Source organism: Nelumbo lutea, chromosome 4 (assembly GCF_056320005.1).
Source record: "Nelumbo lutea isolate HS-2025 chromosome 4, American lotus-T2T, whole genome shotgun sequence".
Classification (NCBI taxonomy): Eukaryota; Viridiplantae; Streptophyta; class Magnoliopsida; order Proteales; family Nelumbonaceae; genus Nelumbo; species Nelumbo lutea.
This window is the reverse complement of record NC_142687.1, coordinates 97,482,188-97,503,684: the sequence shown is the minus strand read 5'-3', so window position 1 is coordinate 97,503,684 and position 21,497 is coordinate 97,482,188. Positions and strand designations below refer to the sequence as shown.

General features: G+C 34.4%; 2 protein-coding genes, 2 long non-coding RNA genes and 1 other non-coding gene across 6 annotated transcripts; 1 reads left to right on the top strand and 4 right to left on the bottom strand.

The window, feature by feature from the left end:
* Positions 1 to 689: 689 nt before the first annotated feature.
* Positions 690 to 5,436, bottom strand: LOC148862078 (receptor-like serine/threonine-protein kinase At1g78530). Of its 2 annotated transcripts, none has more exons than XM_088983813.1 (7): positions 4,980 to 5,436; positions 3,518 to 3,765; positions 3,082 to 3,420; positions 2,712 to 2,966; positions 2,484 to 2,617; positions 1,331 to 1,566; positions 690 to 1,008 (listed from the first exon to the last, which is right to left on the bottom strand). In XM_088983813.1, the coding sequence occupies exons 2-6, from the start codon at positions 3,651 to 3,653 to the stop codon at positions 1,366 to 1,368; spliced, it is 1,065 nt and encodes a 354-aa protein (XP_088839939.1). In that variant the 5' UTR covers positions 3,654 to 3,765; positions 4,980 to 5,436; the 3' UTR covers positions 690 to 1,008; positions 1,331 to 1,365. The 2 variants fall into 2 exon arrangements, with proteins under 2 accessions (XP_088839939.1, XP_088839940.1); XM_088983814.1 differs by having other exon boundaries at positions 3,518 to 3,662; positions 4,980 to 5,251.
* Positions 5,437 to 10,436: 5,000 nt separating this feature from the next.
* Positions 10,437 to 10,516, top strand: TRNAL-UAG (transfer RNA leucine (anticodon UAG)). The gene has a single exon. It is a non-coding gene; the product is annotated as a tRNA-Leu (tRNA).
* Positions 10,517 to 10,671: 155 nt separating this feature from the next.
* LOC148862076 (uncharacterized) lies at positions 10,672 to 11,476 on the bottom strand. The gene is made up of 2 exons (XR_016112352.1): positions 11,248 to 11,476; positions 10,672 to 11,039 (listed from the first exon to the last, which is right to left on the bottom strand). It is a non-coding gene; the product is annotated as an uncharacterized LOC148862076 (long non-coding RNA).
* Positions 11,477 to 15,056: 3,580 nt separating this feature from the next.
* Positions 15,057 to 16,094, bottom strand: LOC148862075 (chlorophyll a-b binding protein, chloroplastic-like). The gene has a single exon (XM_088983812.1). The coding sequence runs from the start codon at positions 16,000 to 16,002 to the stop codon at positions 15,193 to 15,195; it is 810 nt and encodes a 269-aa protein (XP_088839938.1). The 5' UTR covers positions 16,003 to 16,094; the 3' UTR covers positions 15,057 to 15,192.
* Positions 16,095 to 18,654: 2,560 nt separating this feature from the next.
* On the bottom strand, positions 18,655 to 20,637 carry LOC148862074 (uncharacterized). Its single transcript, XR_016113258.1, has 2 exons — positions 20,178 to 20,637; positions 18,655 to 19,655 (listed from the first exon to the last, which is right to left on the bottom strand). It is a non-coding gene; the product is annotated as an uncharacterized LOC148862074 (long non-coding RNA).
* Between the last annotated feature and the right edge of the window lie 860 nt (positions 20,638 to 21,497).

The following is a 21,497-nucleotide window of genomic DNA, read 5'->3' as shown; positions in this document are numbered from 1 at the left end:
TTGCAATGTTACCATTTGAAGAATCAGCCAGAGGTTTTATTTTTTGGTACTTCAACTAGTTGGCTATGGGCTAAAGAAGTTTTTGGACCAGTTTACTTACAATGTCAAAGTTAGATGATTCTTCAGGGTTAATAAAGCAGTCAATCCTGTTGATCCCACCCATTCTAGCTATATATTCTCATATCCTGTACACGATCCATAGAACCACTCAACAACTGGGAGAACACATAAAGTTTAACTGCTAAGGTACCTAGTTTATGCATTTTGAAAATTTAATGTATTTGACTGATCTTATGGCAGTCCATATAACTGCTAAGGTACTTAGTTTAGATATCAATGCATGACCTTGTTTTCTCATGCTAGTAAAAGGTTGTCAAGGACATGTATCTCTAGAACTTTAGTTATTTATTTATGTTTTGTCTATCAGATACATCTTAACACGCTTCTGAAAATTGTGACATCATATATAATTGTAAGTCCTGTGTTCAATAAGATTTTGTTTCTCTATTTTTATCTCCTGCTTTGGTTAGTTGAGCAAATACAAATGCAACAAAACTTGTATTGAATTGACGTCATGCTTATTTACTGTAAGGGAATCTTCTTTTGGTCTATATGCTTTCCCACTCAATTTCCACATGATCAAGAAATTGTTAATATATGTTTTATCAGTTCTTGTTGAAGATTCGAAATTAACCAGCAAAAAAGTGCTTCAGAAGATTTTTTTTTCTTGAAATGTTATGCATAATTTAAATTTACAGTTTTGGGTTGGCCTTGTAGGTCAACTTAATGGATCCATAATTACAGAAGAGTATATACTTTCAGTTACAAAATGTCACTCTGAAAAGGGATTAATATTGTAGACTACAGCTTTAACTAGCTGAACCTTTTATCAAAATGGATAGGTCCTTGCTTTGCAACCTTGATGTAGCCAAGAGTCGAGAAGAGTTGTCTTGGAAGAGCTGAGGCTGAACTTCTCAAATTTGTGGTTCTAATCATTCAATCAAAACCCTGTAAGAAAGAATAGATGAAGGTTAAGCATCATCATCAATGGATTTTTTTGTTTTCTTTAGCAACAAATCCCTTTCCCTTCTGAAACTATGGAATTGGGGGATACATGGTCCCAAGACCAACATATTTATCGGTAGGCCCCATGGGTTTTGATGAAAAAGGAGACAAATTTAGAAATGCTGTAAACTCATCAGTAAAATTTCCATCTAGAAATTGAGTTGGTTGGTTAGATGTCAATCCAATAATGATGAATGACTGGCCAAACTGTAACCCATTGTCTGCACAACATCAAAAACACATGGAAAATGAGATATGGAAATACCTTTTACTTGAAAACAGAAAATGCTTAAGCAGATATCAATAATCCAATACAAGTTTATCAGACTTTATCTGCTCTAGCATTTTGACAACCTCATCCATAGCTGGTCTCTTGGAGGGGTCTGATTCGAGGCACATCAGCGCAATACGGAACACAATGTTAACTTCATCCATTGGATAACATACTAAGCTATTGTCAACTACAAGCTCTTCCTTCTTCTCATTAACAACTGCTTTTACCTGTTGCATATCCAAATCAATATGGTCAAACATCTCCCATGATAAAATTGAAGTTCAAGGAGAAAAATAATCAGCAAGAAGAGTCAACCCATGAAACAATTGAGGAATGTGACATAAAATAGCGAATGTATTGTCATTGTCATACAATTATCATATCTCAAGTTCCTTGCATAATGGAGAACTGAACTAAAGCAATTTGGATGTCTTTAACAAAACCCCTCTATTGTCATCCAAAAAATGAAAGTATATGTTATCAAAGGTAATTTGAACAACTTCATCTGATGATGAGAAAATTGGGGTTGAAATTCCCACTTTTCTAAACAACTAAGACATTTTGAGAGAAATTACTTCATGTGGTTTCTTGATGATATTTGTTGAACGAAGAGAACAAATCTCAATCTATGTTTAGCTTCAAACAAAAGATATTCTATGCATTTCTTAGTAGTAGTCTTGTCACTAAAAAGGTGATTCTCTCTCTACTCAAATAAGGAAAAACAAAAAAAAGGAAAGAATAGAAGACAGAGGACATGATGAATATTTCATAACAAGAATAGCAGAGAAAACCATATCATGCATAATGGAAGTTTGGATGCATTGCTTCATCTTACGAAATTTATAGTTTTACTTGCATAAGTTTTAATTAGATCCTATTCATTACTAATTGGTTCGAGAATATGAAAATGGTATCCATGTCTTAATTTTCCATGTCATTTGAATTTGTGGAAATAATGAAATGAAGTGCCAGATAAACCAGGGATCTTAAGATAGGGTGGACAAGATCCATGTAAACTTATCTAGGACTGCAATTTTGTCATGCAGCAAAACGTGGAAATTTCTAAGGAAAAAAACTATAGAAACAAAAAAAAAATGAAAACTAAAATATATTGAAGGTTTTTTCAATTGGAAGTAAGACCTACCCAGGTTACCAGTTTGGTTCCCTCCTCAAGAAATGCTTCATCCATTGGTCTTTTTCCAGTTAGTAGCTCAAGTAAAACAACACCAAAGCTGTAGACATCTCCCTTTGCTGTTGCTTTCCCAGTATCAAAGTATTCTGCAAAACAGCATTTATGCATCATCTAACAGGATTATAACATGGTAATTGGAGAACTAATTGTAATCTGGTCATGTGGGATTGTGGGATGTACCAGGTGCTAAGTAACCAAATGTTCCAGCAACAAATGTTGAAACATGAGTATTATCTGGTTCCATTAATGTTGCTAATCCAAAATCAGATACTCGAGCTTCCATGTTTTTATCCAACAATATATTGCTTGATTTAATATCTCTGTGGATTATATGAGGGATGCAATCATGATGAAGGTAAGAAATGCCCCTTGCAGAACCTACAGCTATTTTGTATCTTGAAGGCCAGTCCAGAGGTTTCATGTCATTTGATCTACCTGCATCAGTATGTTCTTTAAGTTGGGAAAACCAAGAAGTGGCAGTGGCAATATCCATTTAATAATGAATAGGATCCAATTAAAACTTATGCAGGCAAAACTATAAATTTCATACGATGAAGCAATGCATCCAAACTTCCATTAGGCATTAGATCATATATAAGAAGATTAAACTGAGGAGCAGTGTAATATCCATGGAGAATGACAATATTCCGGTGCTTTATGTCCCCCATTGCCTTCAACTCCCTCTCAAATCCTCGGTCACGGTCTGAACTACCCCTGTTTACTCTTTTTACAGCAAAGGCTATGGAATCATTTATGATCAGCCTGTAGACTATTCCGTAGCCACCAGAGCCAATAATATCTTTGTTGGTTAGCTTCATTGTATTCTTTAAGAATGCTTCTGAGGTCAGTGCCTGCATCTTTTCAGACCTGAACATTACCATCTTTCCACCTGTCAATGTGCCTGGATATGTTAGATATTGCACTTCCTCTCACAGTCACTGGCTCAAAACTTTTAATGACTTGAGCTCCAAAAGAAATATCATTACCTGACATGCTATTTTGGATAACATTGTGCTTCCTTTGCCATCTCCGGTAAAGGAGGACAGAGACAACAATTTTTGAGATGACAAAGGCCACACAGCATATTGTGATGTAGAATGCTAAGACCCCAGCATTGCCCATTTATTTCTTCTACACATAGAAATAGATATACAGACTCAGAGGATGCCAGAAATCAAACACAGAGAATCAGAATCAACTGGTTAATACTGAGCTACTGTCTGTTCAATGCCCACTGCAATATCAACACAACCAGGTTAAAACAAAGGACAAATAAAAGGAAAAAACTCCAAAGAAACTAGACAACCTTCTGTATTATTTAGTTATAGATGTTCATAATAAACATCAATATATCAATCCTAACTACTCAATAGTCACTAGACTTTAATGGTGTGTTTGGTTTGAAGGAAAAAATAGGGAAAGGAAGAGAAAGGTAAGGAAACCTTTACAAACCTTGTATAGGTTTTCCTCCATTTCCCTTCCTTTCCCTACCTTTTCCTTCAAACCAAACATAACCTAAAGGGACAGGAGTAGAAAAGAATATGACATTTCCATTTGCCTCTATCCACTAAAGTTAAACTTAATGGGGAATTTGGAAACCACATGGAATAGCATAATTTCAGTTCAGCCTTTCTTAATATTTGGAAGCATAATTTACCATCTAACATCATGGGATATAAAAAAAAAAAAAAAAAAAATCAAATCAAGCTATTAGAAAGTTTCAAGAAATGAACAAAGTTGTTATTTCTGTTGACAGATTCATTATCAGATTCATAATAGAGCTTAGATATTTAGTTCGTGTTCATAACAACATCCCTGTAATGAAGCCATTTTTACGTTCAGTAAAACTTCAATGAAATGAGTTCATCCCATGTGGCTTCCAAGGTTGAAGGCTCATAAAAGGAAACTAAACTGAAAATCTTTTATTCTATTTGGCTTTTCAGAAAGTACTAGAGGCACAATATAAAACCTATAATGACGTTCACTCATACAAACAAGCATAACCAGCTCTGATCCATCAACCCAGATGCTTGATGCCTAAAAAAGCTGAACAGAATTCTAGACAGTAGCACAAAGCATAAAGAAACAAAAAACCCAAGCATGCATTCTTGTACCAATTGTTTAAAAGCTGCACATTAATTGCCTGTTACATACACAGGTATCAACAATTAGAAAAGAAAAAAAAAATGCTGTTTCCTACTCATTCTCTCTTCATTCTACACTCTACAGAGAAGTTGAGAGAACAACATAATACTAAATAACCTAAGAAAACATTCTGTTTGATGAGACAAGTCATAATAGAAACAGCATAAACCCATTAAAACTGGGCGTGCCGTTTGATGAGGCAAGTCATTATACATACAGTAGAAAAGCGTCAACGGTTAACTCTGTCCAAACCAAATTCTATGCATCTGGGAAATCTAAGAGTACACAGAACAAGAAACTTACATTCCGAGGCACAGACGGAAGCAACAGCTATGGAGAAATTGTATAAGAGCTTGCTTGCAGAGTTGCAGTTTTCTCCAACTCCCCACAAGGATTTCTTATCAAAATCCCAGGCAAACCCTACTTAATTTTAGTTTCTTGTCATGCAGATTCCATTGTTATCCAATTTGAGAAAGGAAACAGAGAAGAGAAAAGCTTCAGCCTTCAGCTAAGAACAATTCAGTCCGGAAATCCTTGGACTCTGATGCTCTTTTAACTGTAGCAGCTGTACGACCAACTAACTCTGACGTATGTCGGCTTTTGTTGACGCTTGCTTTGAGTATTCTCAGCACGTGAAAACACTGCCCACGTAAGATGGCGCGATCTAGAGACACGTGTACATGAATTATGTTTGTATGGACTGAATTAGAACTCTGCTCCGAGTCCGGATCACCTGACAATAAAATTCATTCCAATACCCTCCTAACATCATCTAACACCACACATCTCATATATAGCGAGTCCCACTTCTATGGTGAGTCGCAATCTCAGCAGGAGATGTTGGTCGGTTGTTGGAATATGAGTTTTTTTTGGCAGGAGATCTCCATCATAGACCGACACCAAACCCAGATGTGAAAGCGTGAATCAGGAATCACGTGAAAGCATTTGATTATCTTACCTAATAAGATAAGAGAATCCTCTTGGGAGGTGTCTGGATCTTCTGCGAACCGATCAACAATGAAGTGTTCCATGGTGGGCCCCATATGACAGAACACTGGTTGATCACTCTTTGATTGTTTACGTGGTAGCCTGTTTTACAGACATTGTTTGCAGCAGATCCCACCGATATTCAAAACCAGAGATCTCCAAATTTTTTTGGAATGCAATCATTGTACTTTGAAATTTGAATGTTCTTTTTGAGCCGTCCATGGGCCAGGTTAGGGGTGTTCATCAAGAACCGAAAAATCGAACCGAATCGATGAAATCGAGCCAGTCGATTCGGTTAGATAAATATATATTTAGAATATATAATATTATATATATATATATATATATTTTACTATTTGTATTATATATTTATATATTTATTTATAATATGTATTATAAATATAAAAAAAGGAAAAACCAACGGATTAAACCAATCAAAATCCAAACCAATTAACCAGTTAATTGTTTGGTTTCGGTTTGACTTCAGTTCATGGTTTTTTAGAAACCAGTGGTATCGATTTGGTTTGAAAAATAGGCCCACAGTTAATTAAACCGTGAACATCTCAAGTCAAGTCTATCAAATGGAACTTTTTATGTCCCGGTTGGGTTGGGATCGGATTCTTGCTGCTCTGAACCAATTATATATACATATTTATGAATAGTATATAAAATAGTTTTTATTAAAAACCCTTTGTTATCAATATATACATAGTTTACTATTTATTATCAATTTTATTAAGATTATATTATCGAAAATGAAGTTCTAAATCGTTTATTATCATAATTAATTATAGATGTTAAGTATAATTTGGTTCAATGTCCCCATTAATAGTGGTTCTATTCTATGTCTATCTTATATAACTTAATTGATCTGGGACTGATTTACTTTGTCCCAAGTCAGACTCCACCAATTGAATTTTTATTTTAATATTTTATTGGTAAATAATAAAAATAAAGAAATGAAATTTAGTTTTTCAGGATCATTTTGTCCAATATAAGGTAAAATTCTACTTCACTTTTGGTAAAATCTCTAAATAATAATAATAAAACTTAAAACTAGTTGGGTAAAATTTACCATTGGAAGAGTTTTTTTGGCAAATATTTTATAATTCAACTATATGCATTCAGTAATTGTGGCTGCATGTTAAATCTAGGTCTCAATCAATCACGTTAAAGTTTGTTTATTTTCATAAATATACTTTTCTCATAAAATGTACTTTCACATTTGATAAGATGTACTTACCAATTCGTTGAACTAATGTCTTCTGTTGCCTGATTCCATGGCTAGACCATAAATTTTGCCAAGATTTTATTCCACTTTCCTTATTTGCACATAAAAGTTTAGGAAATGTCCATATCAAAAAGTTTTTCTTTTTTTACGAACTTGGAACCACAAAAGTCAGTCCCAAAGAGACGATCTAGGGGTTCATTTGGTTTGTAGTGGGAATCGAAATTGAAATCCTCCGGAATCAGAATTGGAATGCTCTATTCTCATAATATGTTTGGTTCAAACAGGAATAGGAATCGGAATTTAAATCAGCAGGAATGGGATTTCATTCCCAAAGAAGGGGCAGGGAATGGTCATTCTCTCAAATGGGAGAATGTCATTCCAGCAGAAATGGGAATGAGATTCTAATTTCGCCCAACCAAACGGTTGGAATCAGAATAATCCATTCCAATTCCGATTCCAGATCCCTATTCCCCCGAACCAAACAGGGCCTAGGATCCATTCCATAGGCTAGCTTTGTTTATTGGCATTGCAAATTTAAACTGGATACAAATTTTGCACCTGGTTCAGTTTTGAATCCATTTGTTTATGACTATCATTCCCACTCTTACCTGACGAAAAAATTGTACCATTTCTCCTATCTTAATTCTCTCTTGTATAAAATGAGTACATCAATTTTCTTGTTATTTTATTCTTCAAAATAAATAACCATCCACTGACATTATTTCTCAATCATATAAATTGAGGACCACATCATTATACTTCTTACAAACAAACAAAACAAGGTCAAATCTGAAGCAAAAGTAAATCAGGATTGGTCCAATTGCATTCCTATGCATTTACACCAATGCAAATGAATTTACACTCACAACCATATGAAGCCAAAAGAATGACTTGAACACCGGATCTGCCAGATTTTAATTTATAATTGCATTGAACATGGATCTGAATTCAAAGTCCCCCCAGGAAGCTGGGACCCCTCAATGAAACATAGGCACAATCCATATTATAATATGAATTTATTTCATTTCCATCACTGACTTGCAGCAGATGTACACTCCATAGATTCACCCTATCACTGTGTTTGGTTGCAGTGCAATTTTATTTGCATCAGTACAAATGCATAGGCATAATGAATAAAATACAAATTTTGGTTTAATTTTATTTTGAATTTTACTTTATTCTGTTTTAAGTCTTATGTTATTTCATTTGTGTTGCAATCAAACAAAATAAAATAAAATTTGAAGAAAAACAAATCAGAATTTGTATCTAAATCATTTGCACTACCATAATTTTGCACTGCAACCAAACAGTCTATCTGATTCAATATGATCCAATCTGGTAATTTGCATAATATTCATATTTGTATCCATTAGTAAAATTTATATGAATGTTATGGAAAAATCTATGATGCCTGAAAGACATGATTCTGGAAAGGTTTTAACCAATCCGGTTGATCGATTATAAGTTTTTCAGGTATTATGTCTTTCTAGTTCATAACCGAATTTTAGTCATGATATAGAATGTCACAATAATATTATATTATTTTATTAATATATATAATAATTTTATCTTTTATTTTGAAAAAAAAAAAACTGCCCCAAGGAAAATTCCATTCATTTATTTAGATTAATTTAACATTGCATTCAATATCCGAATTCAATTAGAACTTGATCTAAATTTGATAATGATATTCAATTCAAATCCACATATTAATGAACCAAATTTGGATCTATATATAATGAATTCAATGCAATTCATTTTAAGCACTGGTCCAAACTGTTGAGCCCTAAACTAAGATAATGACTGTACAGAAAAAGACCCCTCACCAAGAGTTCTTGGTGGTCTCTTCCAGCTTCTGGAAGGCACTAAAGTTTGTCTTGAATTGCTTTGAATGTCGAGTGATGATGATAAATATGAATACATTCTAGGGATGATCATGGGAACAGGATAGTAAGAATAACTTGAGGTGCCTGGGCCTGACCCTACCTGCACCTTGGGGGCCTGATAATTATATTTATAGGGTTCAAACCAACTTGACTTGATCCACAGTCTTTTAATCATGGTTTTCAAAACTGGACTGGACTGGATGGTCAGACTAGAAAAGCGGGAACTGGTCATCCATTTTACCCCAGAATCGTTATTTCGTTTAAAACTATTGATTTGATCAGCAAACTGTTAATCTAGGTGGTCGAATTGTTCAAACCATTCAATAGTTTGGTCAGTTTTTATTTTTTTATTTTTTTATTTTTTTATTAGAATGGACCATCTTTTTGGTTCAAACGGTTGGACCATTCGACCCAAAAACCGAACCCTGACTGGTTCATTGTCCAAATTAGTTTTAAAAACGTTGCTTTTAATTATATTTCTTATTAGACAAGCTTTGAAAACCCCAGAGCCATCAATTTAAGTTAGAATTACGTTTATGGCTTCAAAGGTGTCACTTGGTAATGCAAATACAAAGATGAAAAGAAATCCTAAACTCAAAGATTGTGGGGTTAGAAATTATAGCAAATTACAGGAATACCCTATATAAAACTTAGGGGTATCATGACCTAAAAGGCTAGGTAGAGAAACCCTAACCCAATCCAACCCTGCACCCGAATAAACGTTGGATTGTGCTGAGCCGGACTTACCATTTAATCCAACCCATTGACATCCCTACCCACAGTATAGAGGTTCGGAAGAAAATAGGCCAGGCTGGACCTAACGATGTGGGCCCGGGCAGAAATGATCGACCCTTGTAAATGCTCACAAAAAGAACACCTCTGTCATAAGGCAGGTTAGATGGTCCCCCAACATCACTGCCAAATTGGGTTGAATATTTGTGAAAATTTGAATAGGCCCAGCCCAAGGGCCGACGTAGTGGACTATCATTTCTGTCCGGTCCGGCAGTCCCTAGCATAAATCGTCCAAAAAGATGCATTACGACTAACAGCATCTAAATCTAAATTCCACGCCGTGGAACCCGGCTCAGCAACCAGCCAAAAAGTGATTTTCCCCGGGCCGGCCAAGCAATTTCCTTCTTGTTTTACGAATTGTGGACCAATTCTCAAAGTCTGGGGTTTGACAAGATGTGGGGGGAATCAATCGCATTATGTTATGTTATGTCATTATCATAAGTGGATAATTTCAGCCTGTCGGTGTTTTGATTTGGGTTCATCCATGTCAACAGCCAACCTACCTGACCCAAAATATTCGGTTTATAGCCAAAATTTTCAGGTTCAGTCGAACCAACCAAGCGGGTTAACCCCAACCAATAGCAGGATGGACTTGAATTTCAGAATTCATTTTTGGCTACTCCAAAATTATGGCTTAGGCTACTCGGGAGTTGAGACCAATCAAAATCGTCCACGTCAGAATATTACCCGTGTTTCAAAGACTTTTTTATGTTTCACGTAACAAGAACCTGAGCATCGAGACACTGACTACGGTTAATTGCCTAATTTTGGACTCCTACCACAATCGATGAGTCGGAACAATCCAAATGAAACTAATTGAATATTCTTTATATTAAAAATGGTATCACTAAGAGAGTGAATCATGACAGTTTGGCCGAGTGGTCTAAGGCGCCAGATTTAGGCTCTGGTCCGAAAGGGCGTGGGTTCAAATCCCACAGCTGTCATTATTTTTACGGGTTTTCATTATTCAGTCCACCCCAACATTTCTTAGCTCCACAGAGAAAATATTTTTTTTCTTAGATTTGTATCCTGTGTTTGTTTCCCAAGAAATAGTATACTAAATAACCAGTTTCTTGTGTTTGTTTACTGAGAAAATCGGTCAGTTTTCAATGTGATTTTTTCAATTGCTTGACATTGTTCACACCAACACATGATGGTATTCATCCCAATAATGTGTTGAATACACCCTACTATTCAAAAAAAAAAAAAAGAGAAAAAAAAGAACACAAATCAATGGTTGTATGAACATTGTTACCTTTGCGCGAGTGAGCAAAAACGATACATGCCTCAAACCCAAAAATCATAAAAATGATACACATCTCAACCCAAAATGTATCATATTGAAAAAAAAAAATGACAACAAAACCCAAAAAAATATAGAGCTTACAGTAGATCTATAACAGTCATTCATCATTTTGGGTTTGAACCTAACTTACCTTTGCGCGAGTGAGCAAGGAGATTTGGACCCTACGAGTTAAAAAACACACAAAAAAAAAATGTTAGATCTACAAGATAGAAGTGTAGATCTATAGAAAATATCAAGGTTACATGTGGGAAAGAATGAATTTTGGCCAGAGAACAGCCATCTCTTCCCGTCGACAAGAGGAGCTCGATGGCTACAAAAATAGTAAAAAAAATACTCATCGGTCGTTGGCGGTCATGTTCGTGGTCATACCTTGTCTAGAGATCAATGATAACGGCACCAGCGAGAAGACCGTTGTTGGCGCAGGTTCGCAGTGAGGGTTGTCTAGAAAGAGAGCAGGAGGAAGAGCCCGATCTTTTTCTTAGAAGTTTTCATTTGCACTGGGGGCACACCAAATCAATGCGACCCCATTTCATCCATTTTGAGAACCTGCATCTCACACATTTCCCTTCCCATCTCTTCGAACAAACATTGGAAAACCAGAATCTTATGGGAATATTCTCATTTTCCCTTCCCCATCGCAGCAACCAAACATACAATTGGGGTAGGTGCCAAATCGTAATTTTGAATTGTTGTAGGTCTATAGTGGAATCTAGAATTCTGAGGTGGATTGGAGTATAGTTTTTACCTCTTTTTAAAAAGTTTAAGCTTTTTTTATTATATGGGATAGGTAAGCCAAAAAAATCCCATATATATATAACAAGACAGTCCATGTCACTATGCCTCTCCTTGCTCCAAACCCCCCTTTCTAATTTCTTGTTTTTTTATTTTTTATTTTTTTAATCCACATAATTAGCCATTAAACCAATAAACTATTTCTTACAACCACAAAGGAGGGATTTTCTTTTCTAATGTTTAGCCAAATGGCACCACTTTCCCCCATTTTCTCCTAAATTGTCTCTAATTCCTATTTATCTCTTAAATTATCTCTAAATCATATTTATCTCTTAAAGTATCTCTAATTCCTACTCTAGTAAGCATGTATGTGCTTTACCCGTGGCAATTCTAGATGATGATAATGATAGTAATAATATGTTCAAATTTTTCTATAAACTTCTATGTATTTTTTTTGTTTTTATATTTTTTATTTTTTATTATTAATCGAATGTATATTGCAAAATCCAAATCTGATTACATAAACACCTTATTCAAATATGTGATAATCGGATTGAGTTGTGAAGTTTAGGTATCATTGACAAGCCTACCTACTTGGTAGGGATGCAAAATGGATTGGATCGGATTTGAATCAAGGTATATCCGAATTTGATCCAATACTATTAACAACATATCTAATTGCATCTCATAAACATGAATTTGAATATGAATCTAATGAGGAAGTCAGGTATTTGGATCTGATCCATTCCAATTTAATTTAAATGTTAAAAGAAAATTAAAATATAACAATTTAAATAAAAAAATACAAGTATCTTTTCAACTATTTTCATCAAATATATACATTTTTTTGTGAAAAAATAAATAATATAACAAATTTGCAAAAAGTAAAATATAAATAATATATTTATAAATAAATAAGGATAAGGAGTGATCCAAATTTGATCCACTTTCTAATCAGATCCTATTATCCGACTCGATCCTATTTGAAGATCCGGACAAGGGATATCTGATTTCGACAAAAAAAAAAGGATCGGATCGAATCATGATCTAATCCATTTGCACCCCTACTGCTTGGCTAGATTCTTCATTTTGTAATTTTTTTTGTTCATTTATAAAAAAAAAATGTAGATTTAAATAGAGTGAATTGAATGTGGTGAAAAGTAGTAGTTTAATTTATAATTTAAAGTTTTAAACCTCACAATTAAATAGAGACTAAATTCAAAAATGAGTATTTTAGTCAAAAGAAAATTCCATAATCTTATTCATATTTTTTATAGTAGTGTAAATATAGAATTATAGATGTGTTCAATTTTTAATATTGTTTTTTTTTTGTATTTTTGTGTGTGAAACTAATTTTGATATTTTATACTTACTTTTTTTAATATGATATTATACATGTGTCTGAAATGTTGTTTTTTTCAAAATGTATATATTTTATATTTTTACATTTTTAAATTTTATTAATTTTATTATTTATTTATGATGTTAAAATTTAATACATTTAACCCAAAAGTTAAACTATTTATTATTAACTTTTATATTTCATTTTTGGCCAATTCTAAATTATATATTTCATTTTCATTATCAATAAAAATAATTGTTATTTATTACACTTATTTTTTAATTTGATTACATAAGTGTGTCTAATTTTTCTAATATATATAAAATATTGTATTTTAAACCGAATTTGTAGTACCAGTTTTTGGAAAACTAGTAGCTGGAACCGAATCAAAATCAATCAATTAACCAGTTGACTGGTTTGGTTAACCATCGGTTTAGTTCACCGGTTTTTGGTTTTTTAGTTTTTATAATATATATAAAATAATATATTTTAAATAATAAATAATATATAATATATTATAAATATATATTTATATAATATATATTTATTAATTTATAATATATAAAATGTATATATATATATAATATATAATAAATATAAATATATAGAAAATATATAGAAAAACACAGTTAACTGCCAGTTTTTTATATTGGTTATTAACCAATTTTTCAATTCGGTTTCAATTGGTTTTTTCAATCGATTTAGTTTTTCAATTTTTTTTGCTCACTCCTACTAATCATCAAAATACCCTTCAACAGTTCCGATCCTCTCTCTCTCTCTCTCCATAATTTTTACCAATCTCCCTTTTTTTCCTTATTAAATGGATGTTCCGACTACTATATGCCTGCACTTGACAGAACCCATTAACATTCAATTGCTTGAGGAATTCTTAGGTTCAGGCTTGGGATATGCAATGAATGCAGTGTTGACACATTGGATGTACATCTTTGGTCATGGTCCATATATAAAACCATGTTTGGGAGTCCTTAAAATAAGTGTTTATTTGAAATAAATAATTATTTGGATCATTAAATACTTATTGATATTTGAAAAATAAATCTGAAATAATTGTTTATTTTAAAAATAAAGACTTGTTTTTTTAAGCCTTTTTTAAATACTTATCGATCAATTGCTTATTACTCAAATGGAACAACTAGGGTGTGTGTGGCCCGCTGAAAAGCTAAAGTAAAAATCAAAGGCTCCATTAAGCTTTTTCTATTCTAAGGGTCTATTTACAACTGTATCAAAATTTAGGTGATTTAATTACAAAACAGGCAAACATCAATGGAGATTTCAACAACAATAAAAAATTAAATTTTTTACCCTTGATTTTATACCATTTTTTCTCTCCACTCTCTTTTCATTTTTTACGTGTCACTCAACTAGTAAAAGAACATATGCATAGAACAAAAAATAAAAAAAAAAATAATATAAAATGTCAATTTTCAAAGTGAAAGAAGGAAATTAAGTGGAGGAATTTAAGCAAATAGGAAGAAAATAGACTATAATGAATGGTAATATATATTTAAAAAATAATAAAAATTAGTAAATAAATATTTTGAAAATATTAAAATCATAGAAAATCAGAAAGGTGAGAGAGAAAAAAGTAAGTTGGGAGTCGGAAGAAAAAAAAATTATTTTCAAGAAAAAACTTAAAGGAATTCTAATATAATAATCAATTTCAAGAACAGAAAAAAAGTTAATCAATTTTGAAAAGACTCACCAAATCACATGTAAATTAGATTTTATGATTTTTTGAAAAAATAAAAAATCATGAAAACCAAATAATCATCTCCATGCTACACTATGATCTTATTATTTTTCAAATATATAAAAACAATTGCCACGCCCATAAAAAATTAATTGATACGAGTTTCATCTATGCATTTCTATATTCTTTTGACCAATAATTTGAACTTTGCTCCTCCACTTCCAACCATATATGCACAACCACATCAACCCCATTAATTGGTGCAGACAGTGAATATCAAACAGATAAACAAACTGTTCATTAGTGCAGAAAGTGAATATGAAACAGATAAACAAACTGTTCGATTGTTGATCGATTATATAAAAAAAGAGCTACTCCTACTAGTAATTCACATTTTCTGCATCAAGTCTGCAACTTATATCACTAGCAACAAATTCAAAACCATACAGAGTCGCTCAGAGTGAGGAGCTAGAACTTTCTCAGTTCTCACTTCTCATTGGTTTACAATAACTCTTCCCACCTCTCTCGCTCAGCTGTTGCTGGGGTCGAAAGCTGTGGCGAAGGCCCAAGCGTTGTTCTTGAAGGGGTCGGCAAGGTGGTCATACAGGTTCTCCAGTGGCCCCTTGCCTGTAACGATGGCCTGAACGTAGAACCCCAACATGGCGAACATCGCCAGTCTGCCATTCTTGATCTCCTTCACCTTAAGAATGGCGAATTCTTCTGGGTCGTCGGCGAGGTGAAGTGGATCGAAGTTGCCGCCGGGATAGAGTGGGTCAGTCGGCTCTCCAAGAGGCCCTCCGGAGATACGGTAGCCCTCGATGGCGCCCATCAAGATAACTTGTGCAGCCAAGACGGCCAGAATGTTCTGAGCGTGTATCAACTTCGGGTCGCCCAAGTAGTTCAGTCCTTCGTCTCTGAAGATCTGTGAACCAGCCTTGAACCATACAGCCTCACCGATCTTGACGCCATTGCGTTCGAGCAGCTCAGGCACGATGCATCCTACGGTTCCCAGCATGGCCCATCTGGCGTGGATGACCTCAAGCTCACGGTTCTTGGCGAAGGTCTCTGGCTCAGCAGAGAGCCCGGCACTGTCCCAGCCGTAGTCACCGGGGAATTCACCGGTGAGGTAGGACGGAGTCTGGCCGGAGAAAGGACCCATGTACTTGACACGGTCAGGACCATACCATGGGCCTCCAGTTATGGATTGCCTGGGCCGAGACAAGGTGCTTCTCATGGTGAACCCGCCTTCGCCGAGATTCTTTGAGGTGAAGCCGGTGAGTTTCAGTGCTTTTCCGGCCAAAGAAGGAGAGGAGAGAGTCATTATTACAGAGGCAGCCATGACTAAGATAGAAGAGCGAGTGTGTGAGTGTGATGACTGATGAGAGCTGAGAGAAGAGAAAACGTGTAGTTAGTTGATTTTGTTTCAGGCTTGGTGGTATTAATAGCAATAGACAAGCAAAGGTCCTTATCTTTGGAGATCCATTTCTGTATTGCCGTTGGTTCGTACGTTCTACGTATCATGATTTCGCAGGTTCACTTGGCACTACTCAGGGACACGCGTCGGCGTGGAATGAATTGATAGATGGGTCTTGGCGCTTTCTAGACCCTACATCAAGAATCTCCTGCATGGCTGTTTGGCTCATTTCTCAACCATTGAGCATTTGCCTATATACGTGCTATTTGGGTCAAGAGAGCAGAACTCTATATATACAAGCGGGATCGGTGCGATGCACTGAATATTGTTTAAAATAATTAAATTTTTATTTTAATAATTTATTGTAAAATGTTTTAGTAATTTAGATTAATTATAATAACATTTTTAACAAAAAATAATTATTATTATTGATTATTTAATAAAATAATTATTTTTCATATTATTTAATTTGTTAGTGTTCTATTTTATTTATTTTATTTTATTAATGCTTAAATATTTCAATTTTTTATAAGTATCACTTAATTCCAATCTAGTATGAAAAAATATATAACATTTATATATATATTAATACAAAATTTGTTATCTAAATACTATATAATAATATTTACTATATATACATATAACTTTCAAGTTGAGCTTATTAGGGGTTCTTTAGCTTGGGCCCTATCCACTAAAATTATTATTGGACTCCAAAAGTTTGATACCCAATTAGATTTCAAATTTGATTATCCCTGATAATGTGTGAACTTAGTGCATATCTTAGCTAGACCTAATTCAAAAGAAAATAGTTGCTTAAGCCTAAAAATTTATAGATCTAACCGAGTTAGGTTAAGTTATAAATTATTTGTTACTTTTTATTATTAATGTTAATTATCCTATCAATATTAATAGTTGCTAGATAAAACCTAGGGGTGATCACTCAATTTATTCGGTTAAAAATCAAACCGAATAAATTGAAATTTTAAAAACTGAACTAAAAAAATATAAAAACCAAAATCAAACATGAAATAATCGAAACCAAAATTTTTGGTTCAGTTTTTTGTTATTACAGTTAAAACTGAATTTTAATATATATCTGTGTGTGTGCCTAAAAGTTGAGACCTAGACCGGACCATGACTTGTATTCTTGGTGGGTCTCTCATTGGCTCATCCTAATCTGATCAAACCGGTGGCCAACCCAAGCTATGTTTCTTTAGTAAGAAAAATTTCATTTACAATAGAAAACTAGAAAATACAAGTAAAACAAAAAGAAGACGGCAGAAAAACAAAGCACAACAATCTCCTAGCTATCAAACTATCTGAAAAGAACAGAATTCCTCTAAAGCATTGTTCCAGCAAATTTGGGTAGAGCTAAAAAATATTCCCCTGATTGAGAGCTCGATTGGCAGTTAGCCCATTGCTATTTTTTGAAATTTATATCTATTTATTTATCTATTCTATATAAATAGATAATTGTCTTGGGTTCCATGTCAGTCATAAAGTTAAATACAAATATTATATAAGGTCATTTATTAAAACACCACCAATAGTTTCATGGATTTAGTAAAATCTATCCTATAATTTGTGTTTTACTAAAATATTCCCTATCGTTTGTAACCCATCTACTTAATCAACCTTCCATTAGATGAAAGTTGAACATGAAAGTTTTAATCCTAACTTCCATTCAAATAAATTTAATCAAAAGAAATTAAAAATAAAAATGCCATTTTTCCCTCTACTAAGACATAAACACCCATTCTATTTTTCTCTATTTGGTCAATATTGTTTTCTATACAAAAAAAAAAATTGTTAGAGGTGATTTCGAAATAAACAAACATGGGTCCATACCCATGAACATTTCCCACTCAGTTTAGGGGTGCTTTTGGAATAATCAACCATGGGTCCATGCCCTTGAACATTTTTCTCTTAGTTTAGGTGATTATGTTATTCAGTTACTATTTTTATACGGCAAAACAAATAATTCTTAATGAAAACTATAGGTGTGTTTTAATAAATAACCATATCATGCATTATACATGATTAATATTTATTGTGCACCTTATCCTAATACTAGTATTATATATAGAGAAGAGAGGTTAAGAATGCTCCTATCTCAATGCTCACTAGAGCTGCCAATGGATTGGGTCTATTTGACACAACCAAACAGACCAAATTGGTTATATCGATTCCAATTCTATGGTTTTGTCCCAACTAATAATTGGGTTGGGACCAGTTCTTGTTATTCCAAATTGATTAGGACCCATGCCAATTATATAGTTAATAATACAAAAGGATCTCATGTTTTTTTTGTAATTTTTGTTATATTTTATGTTTAAAAGGTAAATTTTATAAACAGTATATGAGATAATTGTGGTTAAAAACACGTTTTTATCAACGTTTAAACAGCTTAGTATTTTACTATCTGTTTTATTAAAGTTATTCCCAATTGATAATCGGAAAGGGACTGATACACCCTATCGCGAACCAGACCCAACCCATTGGCAGTTCTCATGCTCACGGGACCCTCTTCTCTTTTCATTTGTTAAAATAAAAGGAAAATTTCAAGGTAGTCTGTACTTTAGGCTGAATGTCAATTTAGTACTCAACTTTAAAATGTGACAATATAGAATCCAAACTTTCATTTTGCAACGATATCAACCGTTAAATAGCATATTAAGAAGACAAAAATACTCTTAAAATATCATCTAATTTTCTTTATTAACCATCTCATAAAACCAGACCGATAATACCGCCTATTCATCGCCTGGCCTCTCCTCACTCTTTCTTTATCAACCATTCGGGCAAATGCCACCCGAATCCCGAATTGTGTCTTGGCGGACTATTTCTCGAAGAACACCGGTATGCACCCGGCAAGTATCCCGTAGAAGGTCGCCGAGTTGGCGTATCGCCAGGGGGCTGCAGGCAGAAGCTCGATTGCAGCATTGTCCTCATGTACCGAATCCGGTCGTGCTCGCAAACGTCATTGGAACACGCTATGAATTCACATGGCTTAATGTTGTTGTTGCTGCTAGTACTGATGCCGGTTTTATTGCTGCACTCGATTCGAATGCTGCGTCGAATATTGGGAGTCAAAGACGTGCCACCTTCACGTTCATAGTTCAAAAGCTTCCTCCGTATGGTCCAGAGCGGCAACAGTCCCAATAGGATGACCCCGAAAGTACACTAACGACCGTCTCAGAGCATCCCAGGCTTCGGCAACCATTGGATGAGGATCAAATGAATCGCGAGAAGAGGACGCCGGCATATCTAGGTAGGAGGACCTTCCCCCCGGCGAGTTCATGGCCTCTAAGTTCTCCACAGTCCACACTCGCTCGGGCAGCAAGACCAATCAATAACTCGCTGAGAGACCTCTCATCGAAGGACCTTTGTCGCTCGATGTTCAGCCTCGGTTTATCAAGAAGCTTTTTTAAATCAAAGTCGCCCATCCCCGTAAGCGAGGAGGTGGAAGCTACATTCTTGAGACCCGCATCTCGAGCTCCCTCCATTCGTCTCTCCTCTTCCGATGCAACAGAGACTTATAATCCGCAGAAGGATCTCTAACTAAAGAAACCGAATTGCTTAAAAGATGAAACAACCCAAATGTCAATATAACAAACGAAAATAGCATGAGATCAAAATCAGAATATATAACTGTCTAATTTATCAACACTATTGCTAAAAAAGAAAAAAGTTTCGATTTTCTCAAAAAGATATTTTCAGACAGACAAACAGAGAGAGGGAGAGAGAGGCTCGGAATTTGACAAGATAGACCGCATTATCTAACCAGGAGATAATAAATGCAGATTAAATAAGGCTAATCCAAACAGACATGGAAGAGAGCAAGCTAACAAAACAAAATTAATGAATTCCAGATCAAGATCCACCGAAAGGATTAATGAATTACACCCTACACCTCAATGACAATTGACATGCATGAATAAACAAAATCCAAAAAGAAGCAAAAAATCTGAAATTTCCGCATTATGGCAAACATTCCGACTAAATCAACGAAAGTATTTGTTGAGAAAATCAGATCTTCAGCGAAAATGAAGGACAAAAAGGAAAGGAGAACGTTGAGAGATCTGGACGAAGGAGCCGACCTTGGAGAGCTTAAATGGCGGGAAAACGAGTCACCTCTCCGGAAATTTAACGGTCGGACTCCGGCGAGGACTCGCTGGAGATTAGGTGAAGGAGAGACAATGAGAGAAAGAAGAAAAGGAAGAAAAAAAGGAGCATGGTTGCAGGCACTGACGACCCCAGGCTTCCTCCTTATGGTCCAGAGCGGCAACAGTCCTAATAGGATGACCCCGGAAGTACACTAACGACCGTCTCAGAGCATCCCAGGCTTCGGCAACCATTGGATGAGGATCAAATAAATTGCGAGAAGAGGACGCCGGCGTATCTAGGTAGGAGGACCTTCCCCCCGGCGAGTTCATGGCCTCTAAGTTCTTCACGCTTGCTCGGGCAGCGAGACCAATCGATAACTCGCTGAGAAACCTTTCATCATCGAAGGACCTTTGTCGCTCGATGTTAGCCTCGGTTCGAGAAGTTTTGATTAACAGTATTAAGGATAATTTTGATATCTTTAAAAGTTTTAAATTATCGTAAAATGAAAGTTCAGGTAATAAATTATCGTATTTTAAAGATCGGGTATTAAACTGGTACTCGACCTATAGAGTAGCTATCAGGATTTTTTCCTAAAATAAACTAAAATCATTCTCTCTCTCTCATTTCCATTTTTTTTAAGTTTTACCCTTCCCCATTAAGTCCTCCATTTGCAGGCTCAGGTTGAACTTTTGTCAAAATTTTAAAAGACCTGGCCTGAAGGCCCAAGCCCGAAACAATGTAAAATGCTAAATCAGGCCAATCCGAATTACACCCCTACTCATTTCCTCTTAAATTTCTCTGAACCTCCTGTTGACTTTCTCTAATAAAACAGGGGTATAAAACTATAAATTAGATGATTGGATAATGGTTGAAGGGCCAACCCTACCCTAATCATGGCCTTTGCACTGATCCAAACTGATGCCAAAAACCTAAATTTGTCAATTTAAACTTTATGAAAATTCAACCCCAATATATATATACACTATAATTATTTTAAAAATATATAAAAGTAATCATTACTTATCTTGATTAGATTAATAAAGCTACACGCTATTAGACAAAAAAAAAAAACCATTAGGTTTTCCAAGGCCTTTTATTTTAATGCATGTTATTATTTAATTAACAGTATTTTTAATAATTATAATATTTTTAAATAATTATCAATATTTATTCAAAAATAATATCATATAAAGTATTTATTAATTAATATAATGCAAATTATAATTTATTAAAAATAGTATTAAAAATTACAATATTTATTAATTAACAGTAATTAAACAATTACAGTATTTCATTAATTAGTAGTTTTTTAT

What these genes read in the sequence shown, in the direction of transcription:
- LOC148862078 (XM_088983813.1), bottom strand. Translation starts at nt 3,653, where the DNA reads ATGGGCAATGCTGGGGTCTTAGCATTCTACATCACAATATGCTGTGTG. An exon ending in TATCCAAAATAGCATGTCAG is followed by an intron (nt 3,421 to 3,517) that starts GTAATGATATTT and finishes GCACATTGACAG; the next exon opens with GTGGAAAGATGGTAATGTTC. An exon ending in GAACCAAACTGGTAACCTGG is followed by an intron (nt 1,567 to 2,483) that starts GTAGGTCTTACT and finishes GATATGCAACAG; the next exon opens with GTAAAAGCAGTTGTTAATGA.
- LOC148862075 (XM_088983812.1), bottom strand. Translation starts at nt 16,002, where the DNA reads ATGGCTGCCTCTGTAATAATGACTCTCTCCTCTCCTTCTTTGGCCGGA.